This window comes from Barbus barbus (assembly GCF_936440315.1).
Source record: "Barbus barbus genome assembly, chromosome: 48".
NCBI classification, from domain to species: Eukaryota; Metazoa; Chordata; class Actinopteri; order Cypriniformes; family Cyprinidae; genus Barbus; species Barbus barbus.
This window is the reverse complement of record NC_136726.1, coordinates 10,375,424-10,389,204: the sequence shown is the minus strand read 5'-3', so window position 1 is coordinate 10,389,204 and position 13,781 is coordinate 10,375,424. Positions and strand designations below refer to the sequence as shown.

The following is a 13,781-nucleotide window of genomic DNA, read 5'->3' as shown; positions in this document are numbered from 1 at the left end:
TTGTCAGAAGGGAAGTACTGTGATAAAACATTACAAAGATGTTTTCCTTTAAAATAACATGCTCAGAAGAGAACAATAAGACTAGGAAAAAGTAAACCATGTCAAATATGATTTCATATTGACTTTACATAAATCAAGTAGGACAGAACTCAAAAGAATAGGTGGGAGTAACTTGTGAAGAGAAAGTTGAAGACATTTACAGAGAAAAAGAGACAGCAGGGAACAAAGACAAAGATCAGACATTCAGACGAGACGAGTGATGGGCTGAATGATATTGAAGATGGAAAATAAAAGAAAAAAGGAAAACATTTCCCCATGGCTATTCTTTCAAAGATGAGAAGGTTTCTAAGTAGTGGCACAATTAGGTTGCAGTTGATGGAGACACTACATGAAACAGAATAGCTCTCCTGGCAAGCAATAAGAACTAGCCTCAAATGATAAGAACCCACACAAATGCCTGACTGAAAATAGCTCTACCGGTAGAATGTAGTGGGTGGATAACCAAAAAAAAAGTACCAAAAGCAGCACCATGAGTAATTATTAAGTAGGTATATACTGCATGTACTACCTGTCAGAGCTCACAAGTTGTCGTGTCATGTCATATCAAATTATCCTGACAAACAGTCTGACAGTGCTGTCAGTGGTCTGAAACACATGGATGTGGACAGGAGATGATGTGATGACAAAATGACAATGAAGCTTGCTTGAAAACTTCCCCAGAAATCCAAACGCTGTCAATACGTCTGCTACTAAGTCAAACCAATTTTATCTATCTGAAACTGAAGTGTACTTTTTTAGGTAAGGTCTAGTGTTCATGTGAAGTGTTTGTCCCTTCCTATTGTGTTCCACCATCTGCTAAGGCGAAAACACTGATTCCTTGTGTCATGTTTGGATCTTGCTGGTCCTTTCCCACAGGAACTCACAGAGAAGGTGCTGTGGGTAACAGCAGGGGAAAGGTACCATGGTACATCTTGCTGTCCTACAGGTCTGTCACGACTCTCGTTGCCCTGAAGCTGCTCTCAGCTCACCACTGATAAAGAGCTGAATGCTGTGTGTGAGTGTACGTTCACACACCCACACCATGTTTTCAGCTGTTCCTGCTTATTTCCGAACCCTCGCATTGCTTTGAGAATGTGTCATAACTTGTTGAGGGAAGCAAACAAGGTGTTCTGAAGGTCCTGCGCTTGTCTGTTGGACAGATGCGATGGAGTCACCTTGAATATCATTATGAGACTCAGATACAAACCATCAGAAAGCTTGACACGTGTTATCCTGGTACCTTTTTACATAAATGGGTGGAGAAAGAAAACTTGTTGATTCTGGCCTTTCTTCTTTGATTGATGATTCTAAAGGTGCAATTTGACTTAAGAAGAAAAAAGGTAGCAAGAAACAGACGTACAGCCTGCAAATGTGTTGTACTGTTGTGTACTTGGATGTCGATAGTTCTGCCGACAGTTCCAGTGTACAACAAAACATGGGATGGGACCTTAAATCTGGATGCACACTGCACGATTTATAAGTCCTTTACAATTGTTGCTTGTCAGACTGTACGAACATGATGATCATGTCACACTGTGGGATCTCAGATGTCATTAATGTCAGCGCAACCGGCGTTTATTGTAGCAAAGGCAACATATCATAGGAATTCTGTGAGCGGGGGACGTGAGCGCCGGAGTTTATGGAGATTAGATAAATCTAGCATTAATTCTGATCTTGGTTTGTCTTGAAAAACTAAGACAAATTGACGTTTGTAGTAGGAGAAGTCTGACGCTGCCAGAATTTTGGTAAAATTTGATCGCAACGGTAATTAATCAGTTGTCGGTGAACATGCCAAACTAACAAAGACAACAGATTTTAGCCTAGGATCGAAGGAATCTTTTAGGATTTACTAAATTTGTCAAAACCAGACTTCTACCCTGCCTTGTTTTTGTTGTAATCAAATTAAATACATTTAATATGTTTATGTCTAGGCAATCCAGTGGGACTCATTGTAGCAGGGTACACTATTCCTTTTCAGAGTGGACAGCATTCAAATTTCTGCTCATTGGTTTCCAGCATCTCGGAACCAGAGATTGTCCCTCATTGAAGTGCTGTGCAAGTGAAGTGCATGCGGTCTCTGAAGGGTACATAGGTGTTGATTGAGGCACATTTATCTGCATACAGTTGTCTTTTATGGCCGATTTCTCACTTTCACCTCCTCTCATTCAACAGCATCCGCTTCCTCTATCTCTTCACTCCTCCTCGCTTTCCGTTTTCAGCCCCCATTCTGGTACTATTCTGAGTCACGCAAAACGTGATGCAGGAGGGAAGAGGGAGCTTCCGGGGGCGTCCTCGGGAAAAATGCTGGCAATTGCGAGAACAGTTACCCAGATAAGGAGCTTGCAATTATGCTTTTGACCCAAGTCCCTTGACAAGCCCTTCCTCCTCCACGTGCTCTCGACCTTCTGTCACTCTTCAAAGCGGCCGAGTCAACCCCTCAATCTCCTGATCTGCACTCTCCTCACATATCTCAAGCCCTCTCTGAAGCCTTGATTTTCTAGCTCTTTACTTAATCTGAGCTCAAGAGACTCAAGGCTCTCCACTTCATATCACAACAATGACCAAAGAAATCTGTATTGGGTGTGAAGGCGGAACAAGAAAAAGATACTTCGATACTTAAATTGATATTTCAGTAGTCTCACAAATATCTGGAAACAGGAGACAGAGTAATCATTTAAACAGTAAACCAACCAAAAAATTATTTTATTGACATTTGGCCATTTTGAAATGATCCAAGTTTGAATATGTGCATGTACAAGATTTGAAATGGAGGGCAAAAAGAATTTGAGTAATTTAACCAGTAATTGAATAAAACATTGACAATTTCTAAAATTTGAAAGTTGTAGTCTAAAAAAAAAAACAAGCTCACATGCAAGTGAATAAGCATCTGCCTAAGGGCACAACCATTCATAAAAGAAGAGTTTAAAACGTACTGTAACACACACAAAACTGAATCAGAGTATAGTGCAAGCTGATGGATAAGGCATGAAAGTCAAAATGATCGCTTATATAAAGTGTCATTCCCAATTTCACACGAAAGGGTCTACTGCAAGCACGGTTTATTCAATCAGTAGTGGACACACACACACACAAAGTGCCTGGGAAGCTGGTTAATGATGTTTTAATACTGTAAAGTCTGTATATTTAATCAATTACACTTATATTGCCTTAGATATATAAACAATTACTATCTTCCATTTCAGCATTCGAATCAAGTCCTATTCAAGGCACAAAAACAAGACTGTGGGCTAAACCATATCATGTAGTCACCAGTAGGAATGATTCAGTTTTTTTTTGAGACAACAGGTGTTCTGAGAGCAGTTTGCCCAATTAAATGAGTATTTGCTTCTACACTGCAGCTGTTTATTCATGATTTATTCAACATATGAACTATAAAATAACAGACTTATAAAAGCAAAAATTGAGAATTTCAGCAAATAATGGCGTGATGCTTCAACAGATATTCATTCCATCAACCAAACTCTAGTGAAGCCAAATAAAACTACCTAACACTGAGACAAAGCACAAAGCTTGTCAAATACAAATCTGCCATTGGCTGTAACTAAATAAGAAGCAACACCCTGGCGAGCATGTTAAAAACCTTATGGGCATCATTAGAGAGAGAAACTGACTGACTCAAACCATTCAAGAAATAGACTACAATTTAATAGGGATGGAGGATGAGGTACGGATATCCGGATAGCATTGTATACCGGACAAACATTATTATCATTAATGACGACAACGGCGCACAACAGAGATAAGATAGCAATGCTGATAGATTGTATGTGCTCTGCACTTTCGCCACACTACAATGTTCCTGCTTGGCTTCTAGTAGAGCCAGAACCTTTTTCAGGAGGAGGCAGATTACGTGGGTAGGTGGGTAATGGAATTACCCAATGCAAGACATTTCGGCGAGCGCAACAATTGTATTTCAGAGTTGCTGCCGCTCCACACCGCCTCATTATGCACCTGCTGTTCTCTAAAGATTCTCACAAAGCTGATTTTTCTGCAAGGTCATAACCTACCTGCAGATTCCTCGCAAACAATGAGTTGCTCACAAACTGTCAGCATTTGAATACTTCCTTTACATAGTGCACTTGCCCTAAACGTGCCTCATAGAGCAGAGTGCCAAGTGAGGTAAGCACCCGCTGAACCTCACTGTGCCTTCCTATTGTTGCACTGCAAGGAGATGGCCTTACATAACACTGTGTGGAGATATGCATCTCATGGAGAGCAAAACTGACAAGGGAAGGGAAATATGACAAAGAAGATGGGACTCTGCCTCCAGCGAGGCATCCGCCTGCCATTCTCCCCCGCCAGAGTCAAGGACTCATCTCCTGTGGAGAAACAGAGGCAAGTCTGCTTACATAAACTAAATCACACAGCTATTCAGAAGAGGAAAACAGGCCAAAAAACTATGCACAAGACTGTGCCAAGGGATTAGACATATGTGGAGGGATGAGTGGGACATCCATCCGTGTGATTTCCAGGCTGCTGTTCGCCATCAAGAAATGGATAAGCTATCATAATAGTGAGCACATGAACGCAAACATATGGGGCTTCTCTTCAGAATACTGAGAAGCAATGAACAGATGAAAAAATGAAGGTGAAAAGAGACTGAGAAAAACGAAGAGGGAGGGATGCAGAGAGAAAAAGGTATGAAAGAAATGCAGTGAGACAGCTAGAGAGAAAAGCCTCAGCCCACTTGACAGTCAGAGTAAAGCAAAGGAAAGCAAACAATTTGCGAGGACAGAAGTTAGCTCTCATCTGCAGGGAATCTGGCTCATAAACAGAGATTAGTCTCCCAGTGGGCAGATATTCACATTTAGATTTAGTTATTCAGCAGACACTCCTACTCATATTAGCAGAGTCCAAACATACTGTACAAGTAGCCATTCCTGTATTTATACTTGTACCAACATAAATCAAACTTGATGATGCTACAAAATGCTTTGGATCAAAAACATCAAGGTTTCTCAACTAAATATTTTCAATTTAGAAAATGGGATAGACAACATATTACTAATCTGTGTTTGTTCAGACTCAGCACCACCCTAAAAATCTATCCAAAGTTACTTCTTGTTCACTTTCTACACAATGGCAGGGTTTAGCAAAATTCAAAAAATGAAGAATTGGCTCCCTTTCAGTTGATTAGTTCAATCTGAATTGAACTGGCCATGCCCCAGAGGAAATTGAAGTAGAATATGAACTGCAATGGCAAGAGGAGAAATTTACTGAATGCTAATTCAACAAAAACTCTTCCACACTGCCACACAAATATTATTAAACGTGCAGTATGTAATACTGACAGTTAGTGATTGAAATGGGTAGGCTACTGCAGTGCAAATTCAAAATATTGTTTCTCCCGCACCCACCGCCTCAGACTCAACAGTCAACACTCACATGGGTTGCCAGATTGAGGACAAGCAAGATGAACGAGTGCAACTGACAATGGAAGGCGACGTGCCTTACACAGCGAGTTGTAGAGTTCATTTATCCATGTTTTAATATTCCTCTGGTCATAAAACGTTTTAGATGGATGCCGAAGCTTTTTAGGCCGTGTAGAATCTGCGATCTCTGACACACTTGTTTTTGCTGGCTTCCATGGCTACAATACCCTTTCCGCCAAGTGGCAACTCTGGGTGTCGAAATACTATTGGGTAAACTGGCAGTAGGCAGAATCGCACAGACCAAAACAAAAACAGACATATATTAATAGACGTATTTTTATGGGTTTTTTTATGCTTATAGCTTTGCTATTAAGTCAAAAAATTACATATATACAGCATCTTTAAATAAGATGACATCTATAAATTACATATTCGTTTCATCTAACTTCATCAACCAATTTATCCATCTTTCCATAAGGTCTATAAAACTTAAAACTTTCAGGCTTTTAAAAACCATTTATAGTCTTTGTCAAGCAAACATTCAATTTTTCTTTTTTTTTCTTATACTGTGCTTTTCTATTAAAAATACAGGATTTCCATTCATTTAAATCTACTTCCATTTAAATTCTAATTTCAAATCTGCGTCCTGTTTGCTACGTCAATTAAAATTTAACAACTGAATTGGAATTTAAAAAGCATTCTTATTCAATTTTGATATAAGCAATATAATCCAATATAACCTCTCTCCTCGCTGTGAGTTCATCTTGCTTCTAGCTATGCAGTGTTCAGTCATATTCTGGCAAGCAGATAAATGAATAAGACTCCACAGGTGAATCTCACGAAACCTGCCTCATGAGTGATTTTTTTTACCCCCCCAAAAAAAACTAAACAAAAAGTAGTCTGGCTCAGAATCTGTCCAGCAAGTCATCAAAGATTCAACCATGAATTTCACATTACTGAAGGAGAATGTGAGGGCATCTTTCAAAGGGCTGAAGCTGAACCGTATGGACTGCAACAATATAAAGGCACAAAACACTCAATCAAATCCATAAAGGAATGGATCAAAGAGAGTAAGGCAATGGGAATATCAAATCCCAGATCTTTATCTTACATAAATGCTTATATGACATAGCTGAACGCAGTTTGTAATGGTAGAAGCTCCATTATATAGTGGATCTATCACATTAGTAGATGCCACATTGCTCAAGTCTGCACAACTGTAACAACAGAAACACAAGGATGTTTTTCTTTATGAAAATGTATTGTTACAATTGAACATGTTGTAGCATTACACTTCTGACAACATAATTTACAGTGCCCTCCAAAAATATTGGAACAGTAAAGACAAAATTGCTCTGTTGGCTGTGGAGTCGATACATTTACAAATATGAATTAAAAGATGAATATGAGACAAAACTACAGAATGTCGCATTTTATTATTGGGCGATTCAACACAGATGTTTTACCAGCTAAGAAGTTCAGCACTTTTAGAGTTTCATCCCTCTATCTGATGTGAGCATAAGTATTGGAGCAGTTGCCTCACAGGTCTTTCTAAGTGATCAGCTGTGTCCTGTTGCATTAATTCTTCAGGTATTAAAAGCAGGGAATGTGTCGTATCACTTATATCCATTACTTCTGTATTCTGAATCTTGCATTCTATGATGACACACACAAACCAGGATGAAGATGAGGGAGATGACTTTGAGAGAAAAGCAAGCAATTTGGATGCTAAAAGAAAAGAGGAAGTCAATTAGAGCTCTAGCAAAAACAAAGGGCATGGAGAAATCAAGAGTTTGGAAACCAGAAGCAACCAACAACGACCTGATCGGCTGAGAAAACAACAGTAGTTGATGACAGACAAATCATAAAAGCTGTGAAAATGAACCCTAAAAGACGTGTCTGTAAAATCACCAACAACTTCCAGAAAGCTGGGGCGATGCTCTGACAATTTACTGTCCTCAGGAGACTTTGACACAGAATTACAGATGCTACACAGCAAGATGCAAACCTCTGACCAGCACCAAAAATAGAAAGGCAAGATTAGAGTTTGCAAAAAAGCACAACGGTGAGCCAGAAGAGTTTTGGAACTGTGTTTATGGACCAATGAGACAAAGATGAACTTTTATCTAAGTGATGGGAAAGCAAAAATGTGGAGTAAAAAGGGAACTGCAATGATCCCAAGCATACAGCCTCATCTGTAAAGCATGGTGGAGGTGGTGTCATGGCAGGGGCATGCATGGCTGTCTCTGGAACAGGCCCTCTCAACTTTACTGATGACTTAATGTATGATGACAGTAGCAGGATGAATTTGGAAGGGTACAAAACCATCTTACCTACCAATATTCAAGAAAATGCCACCAGATTCATTGGGAAGTGCTTCATATTGCATCAGGACAATGACCCAAAACACCCTGCCAGTTCAGTCAAGGAATTTATAAGGGCAAAGAAATGGAAAGTCTTAGATTGCCCAAGTCAATCTCCAGATTTAAATCCGATTGAACATGAATTTCACCAGCTGGAGAGGAGAGTAAAGGCAGAAACTCCCCAAAACAAGCAACAATTGGAATCGGCTGCATTAAAGGCTGGGAAAAGTATTTCAAAGGATGAGACCAAGAGTCTGGTGATGTCTATGGGTCCCAGACTCACTGCTGTGATTGTGCGCAAGGGATCTGCAACTAAATAATATATTTTAATCTTTTATATCTGCCTTATGTTCAACTGTCCCAATACTTATGCTCACATCAATGAGTGGGATGAACTCTAAAAGTGCTGTTCTTTTTATTTGGTAAAACATGTATGTGTTGAAACGGCTAATAATAAAATGTGACATTCTGTAGTTTTGTCTCATATTCATATTTTAATCATATTTGTAAATGTCTTGACTCCACAGCCAACAGAGCAATTTTGTCTTTACTGTTCCAATACTTATGGAGGGCACTGTAGTTTATCATCAAGGATAAATATTACACATCAGTTTAATATGAAACATTTCCCACACTGGCATACCACTGGGAGATCCTTGAAACGTACTAACAACGATGTGAACAGGTGCATGAGGGGCTTTCTGGGTCTCAGTCGTGTGAGTAATCCATTAAGAGTGAGTACACAAAATCTGATTAGCAACAGATTACCTTCACCTCTCCATTAAATTTGAATTTTAATTACCTTTGAAATAGACATTTAATGACACCGTATTTTTTTGCCATGAGACAGTAATGTGCGATAATGCCTACAGGGACGTCTGTTTTACTTACAGGTGAAGCACATCTTGGCACCTTTATTACACCTTCCATATTTCAGGTTACAGAACTAGCCAGTGGCAATAACAACATATAAAGCCATGACATTCAAATAATGAGTGCAATCTGGATTACATACAAATAAAGGGAACAGACTGAAGCTACTTTTTCAGAGTATCTGCTGAAGACAGTGTCCAGTGAATAAAATGGCTCACGTTAGTCATGGGCAAAAAAGCTGTGGCAAAAATCATGCATAATATAGAATGATATAGCTGGAACATATGATCGTCACTAAACATGCTGTGAATTAAGAAATTTAAAAAGAATAAAATACTTCCTAAAACAAATGACTAACTTTTTCCATAAGTTGGAGTAACAGTGTCAGCCAGCAGTGAATTTGCTGTATTTTGTAAGCTGAAACATTAAATGTAGACACGTTTATTTCTTTAAACAAGTATTATACTATTCATTCTGTTAAACTGATATTTCCACCCGCCCACATATTTTTACAAAAACTTCAAAATCCTCACAAAACAAAATGTCAACAAATGTTTGCTTCTATACAAACATGCAGTCAATAAGTGTTTTGCCCTTTCCATGTCTTATCTCACTAAAAATAGTCCTGGAATAAACTCTATGACTATATAAATAGTTATAACAATCACACTTTGTCCCAAAATGCAAAAAACGCTCCATAGTTAGTACACTAGCCAATCCAGGATCAAAGCATTCATTTAAACTGTGTGTGGTATAATTTTGCATGTTTTAATCCAAATGAGGCTTCACAACATATTCAAGATACCCACATTCAAATCCATTGTTCGTTTGCACTGAATTTTTGTCTAACAGCACGTGCTCCAAATAAAAGCTCTGCAATGTACTTGAATAACACAAAAGAGGGTTGACAGCATGATGGCTTTGGGAAAAACACATAAATGTCGACTTCCTTGTGCCCAAAGCTACTTATCATGAAGACTATAAATAAGAAAGAAAAACACTGTATGAGAAGTCCTGACAAAAGAGAAGGTTAAATCCAATGAGGGCAAAACTACAATGCTAGTGCATGACCGTTCATGATCAGATACCTTTTGATAGCACAGACTCTAAAAGGCACTGTTATTTTGACAGTGTATCTGCGATTATGCATAACAATGCCTTCAGGTTCAACACGGCATACGAAACACATAAGATCTTGTACAAAGTCATTCAAATACTTTGGACAGCTCAAAAGACAGAAGATGTGTCCCTAATGACTGTAAAAGGGTAACCAGCAGCATACTTACACTGACTGACTTCTATCATGTGGAGTAGCATATCAAAAGTGAAGGATGACTGATCACATGCAGTGCAGTAAAGGAGTCCTCTCACTACCTGCATCATATCCAGGAGGAAAATAGTGCCTCAAGGAATACTTGAATATCACCTGATCAGATCTGCGAAGCCGGGAAGGTTACCTTCTCATTTAGGCAGCAAAGATATTTCTATGAGCCATGACAGAAAAATCAATAACCTGCCCCTAGCTACTCTCAAGATCGCCTGCAACTGAGAATATTTATTCAACAAAGACTAAAGGTAGATTTATTTCTTCTCGGTTTTGTGTGTAAATAAGGGTGATACTTGTGTCATCCGACTTTTATGGCGAGGCCATGGTTGTGCCCTTAAGCATTTTGATTGAACAATAGGCCATAATTCTAAATTAAATGGAGGTCATGGGGTCTTATTGGACGCATACACTCTAAAAAATGCTGGGTTAAATACAACCCAGCGCAGGGTAAAATATGGACGAACTCAGCGACTGGGTTGTTTAGACCCATGCAGCGGTAGGGTTACTGCCCAGAAGGTCAGGTTAAACATTTAACCCAACTGTTGGTCAAAAACAACCCAGCATGTGTTCTGTCCAATATTTACCCAGCACTGGGTTGTATTTAACCCAGCATTTTTTAGAGTGTATAACTCAGCTTTCTTCTGCTTTTGCACTATATGACTTGGAGGATCATATAGACTCAAATTTGTGGAACTTGTAAAGATTAAAAAATGTAATGTAAAGAAATAAACATGTACAAATCAGCAGATCTCCAGGAATTCTTCTTTTACTATTTCTGTCTACAGTGTAAATTTGTTTAATGTGAAGAGAATTCAAGTAAACTAAACTGACAAGGTGGTATTTTTGTAACGCACATTGCACTTGAAATCCACACAAGTGTAGCTAGTTTATGAAATAAAAAGCATAGAAAAATAATATAATAGTAGTGTAGACCACCATACCCGCATACATGGTAATTCAACAAACTGGAATAACTAAAGTGCCTTTATGAATACAGCCACTAAGGGGTCAAGGTTTGGCTTGCTATCATGACCCCAAGAAACATTGCTGGTAAATGCCAAAACTACACTGTCTGGCTGCAAAAATCTACTTTCTTGATTGTTTGCCATTCAAAATGGTCTGTGTTTTCAGACTTTGTCTTTTTGATGCACAATTTTGTTATATTGTAGATGTTTTTCCAGTGCCAATTTGTGTTTTTAGGGCTCCTAAAAGTATTTGAAACACACTTTTTACCTTTCTGCTGCCCTTCAGGATAGTCACATATTGTGCCTTCAGCCAATCAGCATCGTTATTATATCATTTCCTGTGTCTGAATGAGAACGCTTACAGACAGCTTTCTTATATAGATTTCTCCTTAACAAATCGCCATGAACACGATAACTTTGAGGAAAATATTTTATTTTCTCATTTGCCACCTGTTGTTTATCAGTCTATACATAAAATTAAAATTCTGAAATATTTCTCAAGCTTTCCTAGAGCAAAAATAAAGTTAAGATTAGCACCTGGAATTGGAATGCAATTTACATGTCCCACAGGTGCAAAATTGATAACTGGTTATTATCAGTCCTTTTTTAAACAATTGCTTTGAGGATATTTCCAGCTATAGAAGTATGATTACATGCATTAGGCAGAAACAGAAACTAAAATCACTTAATAGGTCGATTCAAAAAGCTGTATATGTTAGAGGTAGTTGGTGTGTGCTGGTAAAAATAGCATATGTGCCTGTTCTCATAAGTGATTCTACATTTATACCAAGAGGAGAGAAATAATTTCACAACAAAGCTGCTGTTTAACCATTTAAGTTCTTGTTCTCATATTTACTTAAAAGAGATAGTTCTCCCAAAACTTTAAATTCAATTACCAATTACAAACCCTCACGTTTAAAAGCCCCAAATTGAAAGCTTGAAAATGCAAATTATCTAGACTTTCAATTCATGATCAAAAATGATGAAAGAATATTCAAAATATTTTCATTTGCATTCCAAAGATGAACAAAAGTACTTGTGGGTATGGAGGAGGGTGATCAATTAAATGATGACCATTTTCATCCTTGGATGAACTATTCCTCCACACAATGTACCATGGCAAAAAAATTATATTATAATGACCATGACGCAGTGTAACCAAGAACATTTTCCCTAAGTCATCCCTTTAATATTATCCATCTTATCTGCAAGAACTTGTGAATTGAAGACAAGTGCTTTATTACCCTGAGGCAACATGGTGCACATTTACCATACAAATGAAAAGAAGACTTGAGGCAGCATGTGGGGTTCCTCAATCTGCCACACTGGCAGAACCCTCTTGAGAGCCTCTAGGCACCCTTCTGAAGGTGCCTCAAATATTGAGTACACATAGAAGTTCAAAATATGTTTCAAGTGCCTCAAAGCCTTTCCCTTCTGATGGGGTTACTAAGGGAATTGTTTACAATCTATATAGTTCTTGCATGAAGTTGCAAGTTATTCAGGGAACTGCCCTTTCAAATGGGTGCAGGTTGTCCAAAGAGTTCTACCAGTGTGGTCTGACAACCCCAAACAGGTCCTGAAATAATAAAAATTATATTTTTGCATATTTACAGTGATGTTGCACCATGTTACCTCAGGGCAACAAAACCATTTTGTACACATTTTAAACACGATGCATACAATATGACAACAAGGTCAAATATGAACCAATAAAAAAAACAATAAACCAATAAAAAGTTGTGTTTTGTTTTATTTTCTTGGTCACACTACATCCTGATGGCCATTTTAATATCCTTTTCTGGCATGTAGCACAGTGTTGCACATTTTTATCTGAAGAACTACATTGAGAAAAGCTATTTTAATTGATTTTTCTCACATTATAAATAATTCACATATTTGTATGCTGTTATTTATGCTATTAGGAATCGCTTAAATGTGTTTTTTACAAGCAGGCACTATAGAATAAATGCTTATTGCAGTTGTCGTATATAAAACAATTTGATGTTATATGTCTTAAAAGATTTGATGTTAGAAATTGTCTCTCTTGCAAAACAAAACCAATTTAACATTTTATAATCTCATAATATCTAAAAAACTAAGCGTGATATCATTGCTAACCTTTACTTACACTATTTTATTATCAATACATAAACAATTTAGCTTGACAGGTAACACATAGGCTACTGTATGAGCACAGTAAACAAACACATTTAAAAGTGGGATGCGCAAGAATTTGCCGTTGACAGTCTTACAAATCTCCTAGAAAAACTGTAAAAGTACTCTTTGCAACTACTGAGCCCCTGACCGATGCGTTGGGAATAAAAAGACAAAAGTTTGCCTCAGGTTTTTGGCAGCGGCGGCTTCAATGAATTGAGGTGAGCGGAGCACGCGCGAGTTAATTTAGAGCGCGAAATATTCCAAAGAGTCACTCACCTTCTGCTGACGGCGAGCCATATCTGTGGGCTGTTTGGCGTTAAACGGATACGCGATACATCTCAACACAAACACATAAATTTGTAGTTTAATTTTCCTCTCCGCTTCTTCTTTCTTAAGTCTCTCCTGCTCGATTTTGTCCGCATCGGCGGGAGAAGGGACCGGATCCTTGGTTTGGGTTCGCGGTGCGTCCGATGTCTTTTCAGGTTTGGGACTCTTTTTAACAGGTTTCCCGGTTTTAACGGGCGGCTCGTCCTCAGGTGGTAATTCGCCCTCAGATTCATCGCTGGAGGACGGGTCCAGCATAGTCGACACTCAAGAGGCGACAACTCCTCGCAGCTGTGGGAAAAGCGAGGAAACCCGAGAGGTTTCTGACGACCTCGAACAC

General features: G+C 38.5%; 1 protein-coding gene across 3 annotated transcripts in view; it reads right to left on the bottom strand.

Moving 5' to 3' along the window:
* The window catches only part of cadps2 (Ca++-dependent secretion activator 2), a 150,956-nt gene extending 137,175 nt beyond the window's left edge, over positions 1–13,781 (bottom strand). For all 3 annotated transcript variants that reach the window (XR_013783952.1, XR_013783953.1, XM_079411890.1), the window contains exon 1: positions 13,394–13,781. Coding sequence is in view for 1 of the 3 variants with exons in the window: in XM_079411890.1 (XP_079268016.1) it covers positions 13,394–13,699 (306 nt within the window). In the remaining 2 variants the exon portion in view is untranslated. The remainder of the gene's footprint in view (positions 1–13,393) is intronic.